This window comes from Saccostrea echinata, unplaced genomic scaffold (assembly GCF_033153115.1).
Source record: "Saccostrea echinata isolate AGI-Se365-2 ecotype Australia unplaced genomic scaffold, CSIRO_AGI_Sech_v1 ptg000007l, whole genome shotgun sequence".
NCBI classification, from domain to species: domain Eukaryota; kingdom Metazoa; phylum Mollusca; class Bivalvia; order Ostreida; family Ostreidae; genus Saccostrea; species Saccostrea echinata.
This window is the reverse complement of record NW_026889756.1, coordinates 4,972,372-4,995,235: the sequence shown is the minus strand read 5'-3', so window position 1 is coordinate 4,995,235 and position 22,864 is coordinate 4,972,372. Positions and strand designations below refer to the sequence as shown.

The following is a 22,864-nucleotide window of genomic DNA, read 5'->3' as shown; positions in this document are numbered from 1 at the left end:
AATTCTGGCGGGCACGAATTGTGTCCTTCTGTTAACCAACCTGTCTTTAAATTTCTATGATCAAAGCAGAATTTATTCAGAAACTGTTACAAGAAAAGAAAAAAAATCCTGTTATTTAATAGCCTTTGTTTATCAACGAAGTTTTATCAATTAACATTAGTAATTTCCATTCTCGATTTATAGTGGACACTACCGAATCTGTCATATATGTTTCATATTTAGAAGTTTTACGTGCTATAGACGATAATGGTCAACTAATAAGTAAACTGTATGACAAAAGGAATGACTTCAACTTTTCCATCATCAACTTCCCTTATTTGTATAGTAATATTCCAACATCAACTGAATCGATACGCATGAGCGTGCACTGAATACACTCAATTTTGAGACCGAAGCTACAGACAAGTAATTTATGTTACAAGGATTTAAACAACTCTTTTTGTAAATTCTACGGTCATAATATTGATTTTTGTATGTTTAACACAACCTAGCCTTGGGTCGAATTTTGTCTGACAATTGAAAGGACGGTGCTTTTATATAAATTGTGACCACGGAGTACTCTATATATCTGATCAATACACAGGGCTCACGGTGGGCGTGACAAGCGTAAACTTTTGTTGGTTTATGTTTCTTATAAATTTTGTATGCACAGACTACATGCTATTAATTTTATAGCATCAGTCCACGAGCTTTTTGATTACCCCTCGTATTACATATTACCCTACATAAAATGAAATGTTCATGCTTATACTAATTTTTTTTTTGAAACAGTAGTTATACTGTAGTTTAAAAAAAAAAAACATTTCAGACTTCCTTCTAAGTGCATAAAGGTCAAGTTTAACTGACAAGGTATGTTTCACCCCCCGTTCCCTTTTAGTATGTAATTCTTTTTTCACAGTAGATATTACATATTACAAAAATGACATTACAATACTTTCGGGTGCGTACCTCCTTAAGTTAGATCTGATTTACACAGAAACTTAAATAAGCAATGTTCTTGAAAAGATAGGATTGGAATTTCCTTTTACTGAGTTTCAACATAATCGATTTCGAAGACAAAAAAGTTAGCGGTTGATTTTATTTTATCAATGCTTTGAAAAGCCTCAATGATTTTTTTTTATTTATAACATCAAAATCATCAATGTCATTTTGGTAAAACCCTCACCACAGTCTATATCCATGAAAGTAAAACAAGAGAGCTTTTCAGCAAAAACTTCCTCAAGATACGGTTTTTCATCTCAGTTACTATAAATATGAAGGCAAGAGAAGAAAGGAAGATAAAAAAAAAACCCGATTCCCTTTGAAAATATTAATAAATTGTATGCCACAAAAACTATAGGTACATGTATATACAAGCATTGTTCATTACAAAATATCTTTGAAAAATATGACATATAATTACTTAATGCAGATCTTTGCTCACAATTATGCTCGTTGAGGAAATACTTTAATCAGTCTTTTACACAATTTTAGGTTCCGATTTCAATTTAAATGTCCTAAAATTTTAAAATTTTAAGAGGTATCAGATTCTCTTTTTAAAAACTATCTTCAATCGCGTGTTTCCACGCACTCACCAACTGGGCATTGATAGCTTATCAGTTACCACACAGAAATATCAATTTAAAATATAAAACGGACGTCCACACTGAAATGACTTGCCTATTTATTATTATATTGTTTGACATCAAGAGATTCCACTATTTCCGATCTTCTAAAAGACACTTTAAATGTAAGGGATATATTGCTGGCAAAGTATCAACAGTCTCTGTTTACTATGGTTGTCAATTGCAATTCAAGATATCAGATTTCAAGTCATACATTATATTCTGTTAATCTTGTGTTTAAATGCTAGCTTGCTCGTTATTATCTGAAAGATGTTTATGAAGCAAACGATGCCTAACATTTGTGTTCATCGCTTAATCTGAAAATTAAAATGTCAGAAGCCTCATACAGAGTACATGTATATGTCAAATGATCAACAACAAAAAAAGATTCCAAACACATGAAAAGGTTTGCTTAAAGTTTACCATATGTTAGTTTCTATTCTTGATGAGGTCTGCTTAATCAAAATCTTATATTCAGCTATGGACACCTGTCAATGTATAATTTTAAATCAGGTGTTCTGAAGGACATATAATGCACAAATCCAATCCAAATATGATGACGATAATTGATAACCATGTGGAAAGAATACAGCCAACTTCGGACCAGTCCACACAACATAACGTATATGTTATCCGAATTAATTTAATCTGGATAAATTATATAATTCATCCCATACAAATATTCACAATGAAGTTATTATTGTAGTTTAATTTTACCATTTGACAGAACTGGGAAATAAATGATTGTTTATTTTTCAGATTTCAGAAGCATTAGATGATGTATGAAGAATTTGACGAGGAAGTTATGTGTGGTGCGCAAATTTTGGTTCAAATGTCCGTAAGTCATGACTCCAAAAGACTGACAATAAATTGTTAAAAGGAAGTATTTTTGTCAATCCGTGTTTCATGTGGGGGGGGGGGAGAGAGAGAGAGAGAGAGCCTGAAAAATCAAAATGTCAGTTTGTCAGTGATTTGATAAAATAAAAAAACCCTCCAATCTGTGAATTCACAATGTACATATACTCATAAAATATATTAGATAAGAAAATTATACAATGTTATAATATGGGGTTAACATATTTCATTAAATGTCTCGCTATAGTTCTAGAAATAACGAAATATTAGATATAAAGACTTTAAACAAGAAAAAAAAATACGATATGTAAATAAATGAATATGTTCATATTGTAGCAAGAAAGGGAGTTTAAATTTAGCTGCTATATTTATAAACACGTCATCCAAGTAAACGAAAAACAAAACATTTAATTCAAGAAGAATAACATTAAACTGGTATATCATAAAAAGATGAAAGTACCAAATATTAATGAAGACATGATGATTTGATTGATCGGAATACTTACAGTTATTTGCCTTTTATACCACACTGCAGATTCAAACAATTCCAAAAATAGAATACGGTAATCAGGAACACAAACCTTCGTAAACTGATTGGTCCACCGTTGCATGACTCAATACTAAATTTCTTCTGACTTTTTAACGGAAACTGAAGCAATTGAACTTTTGCATCTCTTCTAAGCTTAATTTGAGCTTAATCACTTCATTCCTATATATCTAGAAAGATAAATTAATACAAGTAATTCACTTCAAAGCAATTTCCCTCACTTGAAAAGTAACTGGATAAGAACAAGAATTTTATTTAATTATATTTGATATAGTTCAAGTTTATATTTAGTTATTTGTATGCTAGAATGAAATATTTTGATAATGCTGAAATGTCAATTATTAATTATTTATAAAAAATATTAGCAACTTATTAGTAAAAAAAAAAATATAAAGCACATCCTGCTTTGAACGTGCAGCATAAAATGAAATTGTACTTGTTTGTTTTTTTATTTCACATTGTAACTTTTGAATTTGCCAGATGTTGTTGTATTCTGGTATTATATATCTGATATTTCAGTACTGTAACACAAAGCGTTTCATGTTTTTAACGGAACTGGATAATTATAACAGGTGACTAGGATTTTAAAATAAGAATAGTGGAAATCCCGAGTGTTAAGTAAGTGTAGATTTATCAAGGCGGAAAGAATTTTAAATTATGAATGGTTTAATCTTAATCTTCAACTGAATTGTATCATTTTCTGAAAAGAAGATCAACGCCGAGTATGATATGTGAAATACTATATATAAATACAAAAGTCCCATCTTTTTATTTAGAACTGCATGAACATCAAAATCTATTTATAGTCACAAGAACTAAACTCTGCTTACACTGTTACAGGTCACTATTTATAAATATTTTGTTTTGTTGGCATGGGCATATGCTAAGCTAGCAAGTATTCAAATAAATAATGTTTATAAATCCGATATAGATATTTACAAAAACCACACGCAAGGTTAACATCCAATCGATAAGCTAATGTACTGAAAATAGGGGGTATTTACAGATGTATTCTTTAATACGCAGTAATTTCGTTTGATTGTTTTTTTTTTTTTTTTTTTTTTTTTTTTTTTTTTTTTTTGCCCAGTTTATCAATAACAGTCAACAACCTTTCAGATTAAAAGGCAATCATTTTATCATTTATTCCACAGGAACTTGTTTAGTATATAAACATTCATTTGCTGCACCCCTTCTTTTTCTTTACATGTGAAGAAAAAGAATGGGGTGACTCCATATACGAAACAAGTGCCCTTGAATTATTCTTGCAAAAGTAAAAAAAAAAAAGAAAAAAGAAAGGAAAATATATAGTGATATGCAAATGATTTTTCAAATTTTGGACAGGTATCATAAAGGCGGGGGGGGGGGGGATTATAAATGAAAACATAAAAATATAGAGTCATAAGGATATTTGACACAGAGAATTAAGTTTTTTAACGTATACAATGCGTAAATCTAACTAAAGGATATTTTGACAAGATCAATATGTCGCAGGATGAGAAGGATCGATCAAGACAAGATTAACTAACTAACTAAATATCCCTGCACTTCTAAAATTGTTTTGGAAAACACTTTTTGGGTGTTTCAATTTAATTGTACAACAGTTTAATTGTTTAAACAGGGCATTTAATTTTCTACAAAAAGGCTACTCAGAAAGGCTATAGTTATGACGTAAATTAATTTGCACATCTTGCCACCTTGTCCAGAGCAGGTCCATTTGACCTATTGTCATAGTGTCTGTGCACATTTTACTAATCATAATCCTCCTTTCTTTTTCACTTTTTTTACCTATATCTAACATGTTGCATGTGACTTAATATTGTCATTACGCATGCGTAAAAATTTACTTCGAATTAGCTTCGCTAAGTGTTCACAGGGAGCTCATGTAATAGTGTTGGATTTGTGCAAAAATAAAGTAACAGAACTTGCCAGAATATATATTTTAACTTTTATTTAAATTTGTTATTCAAAACCTAGATCCACCCCTTAGTTCTCCCTTACCTGTACATACTTGTATATACACCAAAGGGCATTGGTCAGGTGTTTTGGAAGTGGTTATTGTTATTTTGGTTTTTATTGGTTATTGATTTCAAAGATCTGATTCCATTGGTTTTATGACTGGGTTGGAATTTTCCCGCTTTATTATGAGCATTCTTTGTTCAGTGGTTGATTTGACCAGACCATATATATATTCAAAAAAGACATTTTTGACTTTGGACAGATTTCCATTTCTGGTAAGTTACTAATATTAATTTCATATCTTAAATGTTCATTCTATAGTATGCAAAAGTTATTTCCATTTGCACTTACTAAAGTGAATGAATGAATTTGAGAGAAAGTTATTTTATGATGTATATTTATTATTGATTACAAGATCAATATTAAGTATTTAACAGAAGTAATTTGATGTTAATCAGATTATATGTTTTCATGATGATCAAATATATATTTGATGATATTGTTCAAAGTGAGCAATTGATGTATATTTTTAAAGGGATAATATTTTTAAATAAATTGTATTATATCACAGATCACTATTCATGTAGATACTTGTATAACAATTTGTGGGAAAGCCTATTCCCATAGAATGGTGAGATTTAGATTTATATGTTTTAATCTTAAATATTTTTATGACTATTATGGGAGTAATATGTAAAGATTTATATTTTCAAGAGTTATCTCCCTTTGATGACAATGTAAATATAAACGATGATAATTCAATAATTATCTTCATGTAAAATAATGAACATTGTGTTTGATAATTATTTACATTATATTTATTGTTGTTTTATGATATTTACAGGGGTTACACGTTTACTACATATAATAACTCCACTGTGCAATAAATCTTTGAGGAACCCTGACAGGAGTGTTGTGTTTGTGTCATTCCATACCCCTTTTACATTTTGGCGCCCACGTTGGGACACAGTGGCATTGAGTGACTAAGTACATATCAGAAGCAGACTGGAGACGAGTGTATGGTGTGTGGTACGTTTACTGATCCATGGAGATCGCCAGACCATGACGCATAAACTCACCTGTGATGACTGTGTTTATCCACCCAAGTTACAAACTTTGATCCGCGCCTAACAAGTGACATTCTGAAGGATCATCAGTGAAAACGGTGTAGTGCATTTGAGACTGCATGCAATAATTTAATCGGTGATATTTATCTTTATCAGCTGGTGAGTTACATGCATGTTTATAAACTGTAGATTTTAGAACTTGATGCACCGTTAGAGTTGAATATGTAAACGATCGATCAGTGGTGTAAATTTTTTAATAGGCCTACATTTAGCTAGTTAGTAATATTTTTTTTTATAGATCAAAGTTGATCATTGTCTGTCTGTTCTGTCCATCATAACTGGGTTTGTTATTATTTTTATTGTGCACATATTGATATTAGAACTTTAAGATGTAAGAAGAACTGCAGTGAGAGTTAGAGAATCGGTAAGTTGTGTAATTAACAGTGCACATATTTCCCTCATTCCATTTCCAGTGTTAATTAGTAGCTAATTGCTATATCTTTCATCGGACATTTAACAGACGAGACGGTAAGACTATAATAGTTGAATTTACTAGTTATATTGGTCGTATTCAAGACAGTTGATCTGAGTTTGTCGTGATATTATGTGGGGTCATTGTTGCTTCAGTGTTATCAGTGATTTTGTAATTGTCTGGTAGTTAATCCCAAACACCCTATTACCCAAAATCCCATTACCTTTAAATTGCACATATTATCTATTGTTTACAGTAGTGTTTGTATAATTTCATTCGTATCAATTTAGATCGGGTTCGGTTTCTCATTCGCATTTCAGTCGAGTTCGGTTTTGTTTTGCGAATTCCGTTCGAGCTCGAAATCCGTTTCATTCATAAACCGGAAGTTTACAAAACGTGGATTCGGTAATTCTTAATTTTTTTTGTTTTCAGCACTTTAATTTTGTTTTAAAACTTCAACAACAATCTTTGCATTCAGTTTTTGTGTTCTTGTGTTGTTATCTCAAAGATACCTACGTCTCAGGTAAATATTTCTGCTTAAAACCTTGTATTAATTTTATCATTTGCACTTCATTTCTTCAACGTAAAATCAGCTGATTTTGACCAACAAGCGTGTTCGTATTGACAAAGTTATCTGTTTGTTTTCAGTATTGAAATTATTCGCTGATATTTTTGATCTGTTTTTGAATTGTTTCACGCTTACCAAACTTGCTTAATACAGTGCAAAGAATTAAAAGTTATCTTTATTGCAGGTTGTAAATAGTATTTTGTGCTTAAGCCATAAGATAAAATATTTTGAGTGCATTATTGACAGGAAGTGCAACACTTAGCGGAAAGTGCATCCTACTTTCATTTTCTATTTATATTCTGACTTTATTTATACTTTCCCAAAGATTATTAGTTCATTCTGAACTACCCTCCTGGAATTATTTGCAAATTTATTTTACCGTGAGATAAATTACAGGTACAAACAGTTGCTTCATTTTAAATATTGAATATTATTCTGCAGCATTGTAAATATTTTGTACTATTATTTGTTGTTACCATACAATTATTCAACAATCATGGCTGAAGAAGCAGCGATGACAAAGGAGGAAGTGAAGAACATGCTTATAGCCTGGAAGGCAATGAAGTTGAAGCCTAAGGCTGATACCCCACAGGACTTCATAGACTGGATGACAGCTACATTTATTAAGGAAGAACCTAAAGAGACAACTGAATCTCCAAGCACCACAGCTTCCAGTAACACAGCTCAACCTTCACCATCTTCTGGGAAACCTATGCCTTACACTCCGTTCCCACGGATATCTACTTTCTCAAGAGATAGTGAGAGTGATGTTACTTATGATGTTTGGAAGTATGAAGTAGAATGTCTCATCAATGAATCATATCATCCAGACACTATCCATCATGCCATTAGACGTACGTTGAAGGGAGAAGCGAGTCTTGTGATAGTGCATCTTGGACCAGGGGCATCCACTCAAGCTATCATCAAGAAACTAGATAGCATCTATGGTACTCTAGCTGAGAAAGAGGACATCCTGTCCGAGTTCTATTGTGCTAGACAAAAGGATGATGAGGAATGTGCAAGATGGAGTTGCAGATTAGAGGATATTCTAAGCAAAGCCATACAGAAAGGACTTATTGCACAGTCACAGTCAAATGAGATGCTACGAACAATGTTCTTCAAAGGATTAAGGCCATCACTGAAAAATATTTGTGGACATCTCTTTGACAAGACTCTCAACTTTGATGAGCTCAGATCAGCAGTGAGGAAAGTAGAGATGGAGCATCACCCTCAAATCAAAGAGAAGAAATCAGCAACTGCAAAAGCTGCAACACCTGCTGAACACTCTACTGATAGACTCGATGATCTTGAGGCAAAGATTAATCAACTGACCACTGCAATGCAAGGATTTAAGGATCGTCAGTACACTTACAACAGACGATTACCACAAACATTCAGTGCACCTAGACCATCCTATCAAAGAGGTAGACAAGATAGAGTTTAAAGAGGAGGATACAAACAGAACCCTAGGATACCTCCACCTCAGGTCACACATGATGATGTGCAGGAACCTCAGAGATATAGGAGGAAGAAACCACCTACTTGCTATAGATGTGGAAAAGTCGGACACATTGCAATCGGAAGCAGGGTAATGGTGGATCACAGACGCCAGGCTTTAAACTACAACAAGTCATCCCCTGGGGACGAGGAGTTGGCTCGATGACCAAGAGTCCCAGAACGGAAATTATAGGAAAACCAAATGAGATTACAGTTGCCATCAACGACATTCAGTGTACCGCTCTTCTAGATACTGGTGCTACTGTATCTACCATAAGCCAGTCTTTTTATGATCAGCACCTTCAAGATGTAGAGTTACATCCAATTGAAGAGGCTATTAATATAGAATGTGCTGATGGACAAATGATGACATATAGTGGTTATGTGTGTGTCAACCTAACACCATTTGGTATTCCAACATTGGACAGACTCCAGGATTGTTTATTCCTTGTTGTTCCAAATAGCAACTACAATATGCATGTTCCTGTGCTTATTGGAACCGACATAATCCAGAGTCTTATAGATGTCACAAAGGAGGAATATGGATCCAGATTTCTTCAAGAAGCAGCTTTAACGACACCCTGGTACTTAGCCTTCCGCTGCATTGCAATTAGAGAGAAAGAATTAAGTAGGAATGGGCATTTACTAGGCTTAGTGAAAAGTGCAGAGACAATCAGAGTGATCATTCCTCCAAACAGCAACATTACCATCAATGGGTACATTGACAAGAAGATTTCTTACCACAGATGTATTGTTATGATGCATGAATCTAACAAATCCTGTATTCCAAGTGATGTTGACATTGAGGCAACTCTCCATCCTTATCTGTTTGAGGATCATCAGATAATGCCAGAAACCATCAACAAGGTCACAACTAGAACCATCTCAGTTTCACCAAAGAGCATCATATGTGAGATACAGCCGGTAGAAATACAGGATACAGGGCCAACATCTAGTGAATCTTCATCAGTGTCACCAGAATTAGAAGACATATTATTTAAAATTCACGAACCAGAGGATATATCAGATGAAGAACAGCAAACAGTCAGAGAATTAGTGGAGTCATACCAGGATATATTTTCAATAGGTGCTACAGACATTGAAACAACAGACAAAGTGAAACACAGAATTGAACTTGCTGACTCAACACCATTTAAGCAAAAGTACCGACGAATTTCACCTGCTATGAAAGATGAAGTCAGGTCACATATGTGACAGACTCATGTTTTTATATATTATGCACATGTGCATAGCAATGCATATTGCATGTGCATTTATTCATTGATCTAATTATGTATATATTTTTATTTGCAGCACACTTCTACAGCTGAATTAAATAATTATTCATTTAATCTGTAGTAAAGTGTATTGACGTTTAAATTGTTCTTTTCCAGAGAGGTCCAGAGTTAGCCTCAGGGCTGTAATTATATTCTGGCCAAGGTCATTTTGTATCTTTTAATTTCATTGGTATTTTTAGTTTGTCTTATGCTTTTGGATTGGGTTTTGTTTTTCCCTCCAAGTTTTCTTTGTGTTTTTGGTTAATTCTGATTTAGCAGTGGAAAGTTATGGTCATGTCTTACTGACTCAGTTTTTCATATACCATAAGACCTTTTGACATTGAGACTTATATTTCCACTTGCATGGTAAGTAATTTCTCTCATACTAATGTTAATATATTATTCTATTTTTATTAAATGTGAAATCTGTAATTTTGCACTTAATTCCTAAAGTAACTTTTCCTGGAGTAAATGAATAGTGAGAGTGAGACTGTATATATAAAGATATGTGTAAATAGAAAATTCATGAAAGTCTCACTTTTTCATATTTTTAAAGTAAACTTTATTTTATGCTTAGTGTAGATATGTGCAAAGTTGTTCATTGTTAATTTGTAGATATTGATCTGTCTGTCTAGTTTATGCAGCTTATATATGCGCTGCAGTATGGCCCATTCCCATTGAATGGTATGAATAATATTGTTTTTATGGACAATAATAATTAATAATGTACATATACATTGTCAAGATAATTATTGTAAAGTTTTTATGATAAAAATATATTAATTAAAGAAATGGGAGATTTAATTGTGTACATTTCATATAATTGAATTATCTCCCTATGATTCTGATAAAGCTATATTGGTTGTATATTGATCAATAAGTCTATAGTTTTTATGCTGCATATTTATAATTAGACCTTCACACTCACCTTTCTCCTCCAATGTTGTACTGGTCAGGAAGAGTGATGGATCCTTGCGACTTTGCATCGATTATCGACATTTGAAATCAAGAACTGTAAAAGACAACTATGCCTTGCCCAGAATTGAGGAGATACTGGACTCACTATCAGGAAACACCTACTTCAGTGTTCTCGATATGAAATCAGGATACCACCAAATAGAAATCGAAGAGCGGCATAAAGAACGAACTGCATTTACTGTGGGCCCTCTTGGATTTTACGAATTCAATAAAATGAGTTTTGGCTTAGCTAACGCACCTGCAACTTACCAACGTTTACAAGAGCAATGCTTAGGTGATTTAGATCTTAAAATTTGTTTTATATATTTAGACGATTAAATTATTTTTTCAAAATCTTTCAGGGAACATATTAACAGATTGCAGCAAGTATTCCAGCGTATCAGAGAATATGGGCTTAAACTTTCTCCCAAGAAGTGTTCACTCTTCAAGAAGAAAGTAAGATATGTCGGACACATTGTGTCTGAAGATGGGGTTGAGCCAGACCCAGACAAGTTGTCTAGATTCAAAAACTGGCCAGTTCCAACAAATGCAGAGGAAGTAAGGCAATTTTTAGGCTTTGCGGGTTATTACCGTAAATTTATACAGGATTTTGCCAAGATTGCCAGACCATTAATTGACATTATGGCTGTCGGAAAGAAGTCTTGAGGAAAGCAGAAACCAGACCCAAAATGGAAATGGGAACAAGAACAACAGGATGCATTTACTTTACTTAAGGATAAGCTTACTTCACCACCTGTTCTAGGTTATCCAGATTTCACCAAACCATTTAAGTTACACACGGATGCTTGCCAGACAGGTCTTGGTGCAGTATTATATCAAGAGCAGGAAGGAAAAGATAGAGTCAGTGCTTATGCAAGCAGAGGGTTAAGCAAGTCTGAGAAGAACTATCCAACTCACAAGCTTGAATTTTTGGCATTGAAGTGGGCGATTACTGAAAAATTTTCCGACTATCTACTAGGAAAGGAATTTACTGTCTACACTGACAACAACCCACTTACCTATGTTCTTAGTACTGCTAAGTTAGATTCTACTGGACATCGTTGGATTTCGCTTTGGCCTCCTTCAACTTCAAAATTTTACACAGACCGGGAAAATCAAACACAGATGCGGATAGACTTTCCAGACTCGACAACACAGAAACCATCGACAGCGACTCTATTAAACCTATATTCCAAATTGGACAGCCATATGCAGAGACTTTAGCCATAGATGATGCTATTTGCCAGCTTATGCAGCCAAGTTTAGAAATAGCAGATCATTTGGACATATCAGCTATTCAAGATAAAGACCCTACTGTTTCTTTCTGGAAAACCCAAGTGGAATTAGGAACCAGACCAGATAGGGATTCTTTGAACACTGAAAATGACTTGATTTTCTACAGAATTTTTTCCAAATTCAAGGTCAAAGGAAACATCTTAATGAGAGAAGTGAAAACAGAAGATGGCATCATCCATCAATCTGTCATTCCCATGTCAACCATTCCAACTGTACTACATCACCTACACAATAAGATGGGACATTTGGGCAGAGATAAGACTATTTCATTAGTGCGACGACGATTTTATTGGCCAAAGATGCAGAAAGATATCATCGATTGGATTGATTGTTGTGAAAGATGTATAAAGACCAAGACAAATGACCAGAGAGCTGAATTAGTTAACATCCAAACATCCCAGCCACTGGAACTTGTATGCATGGATTTCCTAACATTAGGACCAGCAAAGGGAGGAGTACAAAACATCTTTGTCATTACAGACCATTTTACCCGTTTCGCTGTGGCAATACCAACTAGAAATCAGACCGCCAAAACAACTGCGGAAGCTATCTTCAATCATTTCATTTTACATTACGGAATCCCAGAAAAACTACATTCGGATCAAGGAACAAATTTCTGCAGCAACATCATTAAAGAATTATGTACTCTTTTAGGAATTTCCAAAACAAGAACAACCCCCTACCATCCGATGGGTAATGGTATAACAGAACGCTTTAACAGAACTCTTCTTTCCATGCTGAGAACTTTAGAAAACTCCCAAAAGCCTGATTGGAAAAAGTCACATCAATTCCTTGGTTCATGCATACAATGCCACAACAAATGATTCAACAGGATTCTCTCCATTTTACTTAATGTTTGGGAGAGAGCCTAAATTACCGGTTGATATCATCTTTGGATTTCCTTAGCAGTCAGATGAAGAAAAATGCAATACTAAATACATCAACATATTGAAAGAACGACTACAAGATGCATATAAGCTAGCTAATACAGCAATTAAGCATTCCCAAGAAAGGCAGAAGGAAAACTACAATTTAAGGGCAAGAGCGGCTACTGTACAGGTTGGAGAGTTTTGGTGAAAATTGTATCGTATGATGGAAAGCATAAAACCGCTGACAAGTGGGAAGATGAGCCTTATGTAGTCGTTGCTCAATCTAATAAAGACATACCTGTTTGCAAAGTTAGACGAGTGAAGGAAGATGTAAAGTTCTATATAGAAATTTATTGCTTCCAATAGGTTCCAAATTACAGAAGAATACACCTCCTCCATCAAAACCGCCAAGAAGTAGAAGGAAGGCAACAAAAAGAGAAGTATCAAAAGAAACAAATTCTACTGATGGTACCCATTCAGATTCAGATAGCGAATTTTCTTTCATAGGTTACCCTATAATGCAGTAAGAAAATTCATATCAAGACATCCCCAGTCAAGATAGTGACGACTATTCCTTGGCTGAGGAAGCGTCGGTTATGGCTTCAGGAGAGGACGCTCTCCACCAGGATGAGCCTGGGAACCATGCTGAAGAGGATGAAGAGCATAATGATGATGTTGATGATGAAGTTGACGATGATATTGATGATGATATGCCTTCACATGCTGATGATACTGTTCACCAGGAGCCTTCTACACAAGATACCCAAGTACCAGTACCAGCACCAAGGAGATCAAATAGAAACAAAAGTAAACCACCTTGGGCAAAGGACTTTGTGATGATGAGCCAGACACAGCCAGAATGGTTACAGAGAGCCAATTTTATCAAGAGTTTGATGGAACAAAGAACTTTAGAGAGTGTTGACTACAGTGTTTGCCAGTTAGCCTTGTTAAATCTTGTGTCTGTATCATCTAAGTAATGTTTTAATTGAATATTACGTATTTTTATGCTTTATATTTCAGGATTATAGTTTCCCATTTGAATGACGTGGACGTCATTCCTCGACCGGGGGGAGATTGTAATAGTGTTGGATTTGTGCAAAAATAAAGTAACAGAGCTTGCCAGAATATATATTTTAACTTTTATTTAATCTGTTATTCAAAACCTAGATCCACCCCTTAGTTCTCCCTTACCTGTACATACTTATATATATACCAAAGGGCATTGGTCAGGTGTTTTGGAAGTGGTTATTGTTATTTTGGTTTTTATTGGTTATTGATTTCAAAGATCTGATTCCATTGGTTTTATGACTGGGTTGGAATTTTCCCGCTTTATTATGAGCATTCTTTGTTCAGTGGTTGATTTGACCAGACCATATATATATTCAAAAAAGACATTTTTGACTTTGGACAGATTTCCATTTCTGGTAAGTTACTAATATTAATTTCATATTTTAAATGTTCATCCTATAGTATGCAAAAGTTATTTCCATTTGCACTTACTAAAGTGAATGAATGAATTTGAGAGAAAGTTATTTTATGATGTATATTTATTATTGATTATAAGATCAATATTAAGTATTTAACAGAAGTAATTTGATGTTAATCAGGTTATATGTTTTTATGATGATCAAATATATATTTGATGATATTGTTCAAAGTGAGCTATTGATATATATTTTTAAAGGGATAATATTTTTAAATAAATTGTATTAAATTACAGATCACCATTCATGTAGATACTTGTATAACAATTTGTGGGAAAGCCTATTCCCATAGAATGGCGAGATTTAGATTTATATGTTTTAATCTTAAATATTTTTATGACTATTATGGGAGTAATATGTAAAGATTTATATATTTAAGAGTAATCTCCCTTTGATGACGATGAAAATATAAACGATGATAATTCAATAATTATCTTCATGTAAAATAATGAACATTGTGTTTGATAATTATTTACATTATATTTATTATTGTTTTATGATATTTACAGGGCTTTCACATATACTACATATAATAACTCCACTGTGCAATAAATCTTTGAAGAACCCTGACAGGAGTGTTGTGTTTGTGTCATTCCATACCCCTGTTACACTCATTTAAGTAATTTAATGCGAAGTAAATTAATTCAAATTAAACTAATTCGCAGTGAACGCGATTCAAAACTAAATCGTAACTTACGTTTAATTTGAATTTAACTCTCTTTAATTTTGAACGGGGCATACGTTTTCCATGTGAATGCAGTTCAAATTTAATTCCCAGTAACTTGCTTATAAGTCGAATCAAACTATGCGTGTGAAGAGGGCATTAGTATTCACATAAAAAAGAAGGGAAATAATACACTTTCACTGAGATACAAAAGCGAAAAGTTGTTTCTCTCGAGTTTCCTGGAAATCACAATTGATTACACTGTAGAACCAATGCCGTTATTAGAATTCGGAACTGAGCCAAATACAAGCTCCTATAAGAGTCCTCTGTAGTTTCCGATGAATTTGAAGTCCAATTTACTCATTTAGAAACGAATTTGAAAGGGAATTCTTCTACATTAGATTTTAATACTTTTTCCAAATCTGTCTCGACAGAACACATGACTCAATGGGAGAAGCAATATGAAAAATTTATATTTGTCTCCCTACTCATCTCCACTTTAAAGAAAACGAAAACCATCGCTTCTTTCATGACAGCAGTTAAGTAATTGGCAACGAATGCATAGATCACCAAATACATTTTTTGCCGTTTCTATCAGTGTACGTAAAAATAAACGGACAGTGGAGGCCGAAATAAAAGACAGAAGAGAAATTGGGGCATACGTTAAATGCTCACCAGTGACAAACATGGATGGAGAACCCTCGTTACTGACCTATTAACCAAAGACTTTTAGGGCTGTACGTTAATTAGTTGTCACAAAATACCCTTATGTAAAGAGTTAAAAAAATAAAGTGAGAAAATGGAAAAAAGAGAATCTGGTGGCGCCATTTACATTTTTTTCCTCAAGAACCACTGCATGTGCCAGAAATGCATGTTTATACATGCACTTCAATATATTGTGGACTAATTGAAGTGAAAAGAAAATAAAAAAAAAACAATTGACCCACGGGGACAAGGCTTAACATACTGACCTTGTCCTTGCTGTTCTTCATCAGAAGATCTTTATTCTGACTAGTGAAAAAAAATTGATTTTTTTAAATTTAATCTTATTTTTATTTCTTTATTTTGTCAGAAAGACAGTTAAACAAAAACGGTTTAAAAGATTATCTATCCAATTTAGACAAACCAAAAAAAAAAAAAAAAAAACTGTGCACCGATGTTGCTATATATTTAAATTACAGCTTTATCAATCTGTATCTATTTTCTTTGAAAATTAGTATCTGATAATTCCAAGGTTTCTCTACAGACTTTTGAAAACTTTTTTTTCATAAATTGGAAAAAATTAGAAAACACAACTGCCTAAATATCATTTGTCAATGAAATAAAATACATGTAATGTTTTTGAGAAAAATTATCTTTAAAGATTTGCAAAAATAATATACAATGAGAATTAATTAAAAAAAGAGTAATTCTATACTCAAAATTTAATTTCTTTTTTTCAGTTTTATCTATTTTGTTTTTAGAAAAAAAGTTTAAAAAGAAACTTTAGTTATCAATTGAAAAAGTAGAAAAAAGAAATGCTAAAAAATAGGTTGAGGTAATCTGCAATCTGATTAAAATCAGGTCCTCGTTGCTCTTTTTTAACGATATCTCGCTTATGACCTCGTAAGCGACATATCGTTAAAAAGGAGCAACGAGTGTCTGATTTTTATCAGATTAAGGCTATCTGGTACCGCTTGCAGGGTGGCTGGCAGGAGTTGTCTCTCCATAAGTGCGTTCGAGTTATCTCGCATAACAACGATGAATTATAGGGAATTTCTTCTGCTTCGGGAAATTTTAAGCAAACGGTAGCAGAGACACTTCCAATATGGCGTACCGGCGGGTAACCTGTCGCCATTTGCATTTGAATCGGTCAATAGATACAACTGATGCAACATATACTGTTTTATTTTTTAATCGTAGATAAAAAAAAATCAAAATGTAATAAATAAACTATATTGAAGAATTTTAAAAAACAAAACATGTAACAGTGAATTTTTCCACCTTATGACATTTATGTTATCTATTGTGTAAAGGTAGCTCTTAACATTTCAGTGATTCTTTTATGGTACCTATTAATTATTCAGAATTTTATTGCTAAAATGTACAATGTACTTTAAACAACAAAAACTTAATCATAATCGTAAAAGCTTCCAAAATTATACATTGTTTTCAATCATCTACCTCTTAATTCATTGAATTAAATCTTGGGTTAGTATGCATCGCATACATTATAAAAGGCCAGCAAAAGGAGTACCCACCATAAAAAATGCTCAATCATGAACAGTATATCATGATCATAATCCGTCAAAGAACTGTATGCGGTATATGCATATTTTTGCCCCCACAAAAGTCCTATTTTGAAAATTTCTTGAAATGTGCTGAATTGTATATATTGTTTGAGAAATATAAATCAACAAAAAATATCATAGTTTCAAGGTAGGTTATTGGCATTTTTTGTTTCTATGACGTCACAAACCATTCGGATTTTGTATTATTTTCAGAAAGAGGAAAAAATGGACAAAATTTGCTCAATTTTAACCATACAATTTATAGAGTGCAGGCCTGCTCCAGAACAATATATACTTATTTCATTCATATTATCATTCTACACATTATATCAAAATATTGAGTTGGAGCTGCGCTCGGTGACTTTTAATCAAAATATCGACGTAATATACACCTTTTTCTGTATAAATCATGGAAATTCTGAATTAACGTCATTTACTTGACGTTATATCTAACATCTGGCATCATGGCTTATGAAAATATTCAGTGATTTGAAGTCTGCAGATATCCCCCTGTTTTAAAACATAAGTGTATATTACTCAGTCAAAGTTTGATTTTGGGGGCAATATTGTTTCTTACCGAATATAGTCCCTTAATTGAACAACTGACAAAAGAGTTCTTAAAACATTGTTGGAGAGCCATGTTGATTCTAAAACTATTTCGTAAGTTCATTTCGAATTAAAATAATGAAATTAAAGATAATACAAGTCAATGAAATTTCTCACAGCTCAAAAAATCCTAGCTGTTGCAATAAATCATGAGGGACCTACAAATAAAAAAAAACATTCATTCACTTGCGCTTTTTTCAGTTTGAAAAAAATTACCTTCAAACACATTCTTCAAAAGTGTGTTATATATCAGTGAAGATAGGAAGAAAATATAAATATTTAAAACAGATAAACGGTTAAGGACAGACAAAGAAGAAGAGAAGACAGTTGGACATGCGAGGAGAGAAACATAAAGGAGAAAAAAAATAATATGAGCAGAAAAACATGGTTATGAAGACAGAAATATATAGATTTTTAAGTACGTGAAGGGATTACCAGAGATATACATATTTCAAGAGAGACAGGTGGATAACCAGACTACACACAGATAGATGATGTGTACACTTACATGTTCCTGTCTGTAGACGCACGTTGTCAATAGCAACATCACTTCTATATCCCCAACCTCGGATTACCTCCAAGTTTATCTATAGGAAATAAAGTGTCAGAATTCATATTTTCCCTCTTTCACTCTGAAATATATCAGTTTACTGAATAACAATCAATAGGCTCATGGCGGGATGGATCAGTCGACTGGGGATAATCACTCTTTCATGGCTCCTGATTCCAGGTTCGTGTTTACCAGCCCACAATTTGCATTGTTTTTAAATTAAGATACTTTTGAGAAAGATACTGTTCATTACATTTATATCTCAAATATGTAGATGTTTAACAAATGCTTTTAACACAATTAATAAACTAACTTGTAATTGAAAGATGGATCCATTACACATTACATCCCACTACATTGAAAATATTTAATGATTACAATGCATTACCTTTACACATTACCATTACCCCAGGTCTGTTAATTAATACATGTATAGCTACATGAAATACCTGTTGTCTGATACAAAGCAACATCCAGCAAAACCTATAACAACATACCACAAGATTTGGAGCGGAACTTATTGATATCGCTGCCGATTTCCAGCTCCGGCCCTGGTTACCGGACCGTGACCAAACCTTCGTCAGACTTCCGGCTGACCCTGCGTTGACCTCAAACGTCCCCATTCTATTTCCGTACATGTTGTACTGGAATGTAAGACACCAGGCGCTCTCCTCTGTAGAGAAAATTTAGATCAGTAGTGATGGAGACCCAGATCAAAAAACAAAAAAAAACAAACAAACAAAAAAACAAAAAACAAAAAAAAAACGATAATAATGTATACATTATTTTTATCTGCTCATGAATCCAATGCTCCAATCAAACGTTAAACATATTAGTAATTTTTAGTTAGAAATGGACAAATTATTCCGTAAAATTAAACAACCATCAATTAGTAAGGTAAATTATACAGCGATACAGCTCCTACATGGGACGTACTAATAAAACAAAAAGATATGTTTACATCATTATATAAATGAAACACTTATTTTTATGATAACTATAAACTTACGTAGCTGTGACCCGGAAGTAGTAAGTATGTAAGTGGTGCCCCAGAACCGGAAGGAGGCCTCTGTGTAGGCGAAAATGCCATCTATGGGAGACTGTGGTCCAGTCTTGTAGCTAGGCGTTCGCTGAGGAGACAACATATGTATTATGATACCCTGACTTTCAAATTTCTGAATGCACTTCTGGACAAAACTTTTAACAAATACATGTAGAAGTCTGAATAAAGTTTATTGCTTGAAGGAAATGGACATACATATAGTTCCTCACCGTACATTTTCACATCAAGCCTCTGATCTATGTGTAATCAATAACGAACTTAAAAACCATTTTCCTGTACTTACCGTCCCGAATCTCCAATCGTCTCCATCATTTGTGGACTGAGACAGGAAGCTACAGGTAGTCCCGGTATTGAAGTCACACGTAACTGGTCCGACTTAAGGGAAAAAACGTCTTGTTTATACATGTATCAAAATTGAACTTATTTTATCTGAACTAGAACTGTACAAACTGTGCATTAAAAAACCATGATTCCTTGCTACGAAGGCACCGATGTATGAAAATATACATGTAATACCAATCTCTACTACTGAAGATATGTATCATGTTAAACTAAGAATAGTAATAAAAATATGTTAAACTATGGAATGAATGCTTTTGAAATAGACCTACCTATGACGTCACAAGTGTTTCCACCGAATCCGCTAGTGCATTGACATGTGAATCCTGTGTTGGTCTGTGTACATTGTCCACCATTTTTACATGGATTTGTGCTACAGCCTAATGGAACATAATGAATTATGGATCTCTTTAACACCCTTGTGTTCAAGATGGGTATTATACTAGAAGTATTTGAATTTCTTTAACTCACCACAGGAACCCTGGGTAATGCGCACGTCATCAATGGCGATGTCGCTCTTGTAAGAGCCACCCCGAGTTGCCTCGAAAAAGATCTGCAATGGGAAGAGATTACACAAAATTTTAATTTATTTCATGTTCAAAACAGATTCCTATAGGGTTGATTATTTTTAGCTTAACGGTCATAATATTTAAAGAGAAAAAAATCTAAACAGAAGCGATTCTTTTCTTTCCTATTAACAGAAAGTTTCTGCACGTGTTAAAATATATATTTCAAGTTACCATATACAGTAGGTCATTTGGAATCTTTGAACTCCTGCATAGGATGAGCATTAAGAATTCAAACTCACTAGTCTATAAGTTTAAAATTAACAACATTGTGTTTTGCGTTTTTTTTCCTCTCGTTAAAAAACAATGATGTATAAAGTACATAAGTCGGCCATGCATTCCCAATCGATTTACATCAGAATGAGTTTTGTATTATACATCTACATCAAAAGCCCGCTATAACAAAGGCACAATACACAATACTTAAATACACTTACCACAAGTCCCGTAGCTGCTGGAACGTCAACAGAGGCAGAAAACCACTGGTTTCCTTGGTTACCCTCGCGTGACCATAGTAACGTGATGTCGTTGTTTATGTTGCTGGAGTAGATTTTTAGATCCCCCATTCCGTGGGAGGATCCAAACATATGGTAGTCAAATGTAAGACACTGGGGATTGTCTATAATTACATGTGTAGATTGAAATATATACAACAGCAATAATCTAACTTCTTATCCTTTTCATTAATTTTATCTTATTTATACAGAATTAGTGTAAAGATAACAAATAAGAACATATTAAATGCACATTGTTTTTTAGTTCTGTAAATTGAAAGGAAATAATTTAAGCCAGGTACCAATTACTGACATTTTACTTGAGTATTCCTTTTTTTAAAAAAAAATACATTTCACAGTACAAAATAATACATTTTTATTATAAATACTTAGCGTATAAAAAGAGAGGAGTTGCGCAATTGAAGTCATGGCTTGTAAATTAAAAAGAGCATTGGTGTTTGTTGACCTACTTTGGAAGTTACTTGATGTTCTAAGCACCGCCCTATCTCCAGCGACCCTGGGGTTAGATGCCTCTATATACGCATAACGGGTACCCTCAGACGCCGAGGACGGACCTGTGTTTCTGGAGGGCGTGGCTCCCTTTTAAAAGTATGACATCAGAATTACTACATTGTATAATGAACTGATAGATAACCCATTAATAGAGGATGTCAAATTTGAATATCTTCTAAACTCACTGTTCCTGTCAGCACCCAATCAAAATTGTCCCTGAACAGATCCGGGGCCTGTAGACCAAGGGGTGGAGGAATCAGATTACGTAATGTGCAACTGGTACCTTCCTCAAAGTTACACGTAGCTAAAGGGAAACAAATTTAGCAAACAGTTTTATAAAAAAAAAACTTTTGGTGTATCGTTGCTTCCTTTAATACGTGTAATAAATGATTCATAGAATAAACTACCTTTAAACAATAAACTGAATGTTGTTTCATAATTTGTATTTTTTATTGATTTGATGATTTTTCTCATTCATGTTATTTTTTAATATGACTAATATCAAGTACATATAACGATCATCAGTAGAAAGTCAAATAATAAACAATAATAATAAATAACTAGAGCGAGCTCGTTGCAAAGCAACGAATAGGTCTTCCGTTGGAGCTGCGGAAGGAAGAAGTGACCTTGAGTCAAGGTCATGCCACATTCTAAAGTTATACATGTAAGCAATCTTGTAAGGGGAAGCAACTTACAATATTTCGCTAGGAAAAACTGTAAAGGAATGTACGTGACCTTGAACATTCCAAATGCCTTGTGTCAAACCATGACACACTCTCGTCATAAAACCCAATCTGTGTGTTACCGACTTGAAAAGTTCACAGTGACACGTCATGTTCTTTTAGTCCATACATACAGTCAAAACATCTTATCCTTAGTGACTTGAACTTGAGTCAAGGCCATGTCACACTCTGCATGATACCAGCTATGTTTCACTAATACAAATACGGTAGCGAAATTACAGTTTCTCTGTCAGTGACCTTGACTCGACCAAATGACCTTGCATCAAGGCCAAAACACTCACTGGTTAAAAGCAATCCCAGTCTGTGAGTTTCTGAATGGATAAGTTCAGCCATGTTTTTTCAGATCATGCAGCGAGTCGGAATAATTTGTTAGGTTCAACATAATGATTAAAAAATTCATTGAGAATGTTTTATGCTCCGTTTGGATAATTGTAAAACGTGGAGATCGGTCCTTTGGATGAGACCGTATAAGGTCTCGTGTCGGGGTAAGTGCTAGCGTGAAAAGGATCTCTCATGCTATAAATTTTGAATTTACCGGGTGGCAGTAAATACTGACAACCGGTAAGTTCAAAATTTACAGCATGACAGATCCATGGCACTTGATTCT

General features: G+C 33.7%; 1 protein-coding gene across 1 annotated transcript in view; it reads right to left on the bottom strand.

Annotated features, from left to right (window-relative positions):
• Window positions 1–18,136: 18,136 nt before the first annotated feature.
• The window catches only part of LOC133180670 (MAM and LDL-receptor class A domain-containing protein 2-like), a 35,042-nt gene continuing 30,314 nt past the window's right edge, over window positions 18,137–22,864 (bottom strand). The window contains exons 21-30 of the mRNA XM_061315137.1: window positions 21,700–21,818; window positions 21,472–21,601; window positions 20,945–21,126; window positions 20,413–20,494; window positions 20,214–20,321; window positions 19,886–19,977; window positions 19,549–19,669; window positions 19,037–19,212; window positions 18,498–18,576; window positions 18,137–18,147 (exon numbers count right to left, since the gene is read on the bottom strand). Of these exons, the coding sequence (XP_061171121.1) occupies window positions 18,137–18,147; window positions 18,498–18,576; window positions 19,037–19,212; window positions 19,549–19,669; window positions 19,886–19,977; window positions 20,214–20,321; window positions 20,413–20,494; window positions 20,945–21,126; window positions 21,472–21,601; window positions 21,700–21,818 (1,100 nt within the window). The remainder of the gene's footprint in view (window positions 18,148–18,497; window positions 18,577–19,036; window positions 19,213–19,548; window positions 19,670–19,885; window positions 19,978–20,213; window positions 20,322–20,412; window positions 20,495–20,944; window positions 21,127–21,471; window positions 21,602–21,699; window positions 21,819–22,864) is intronic.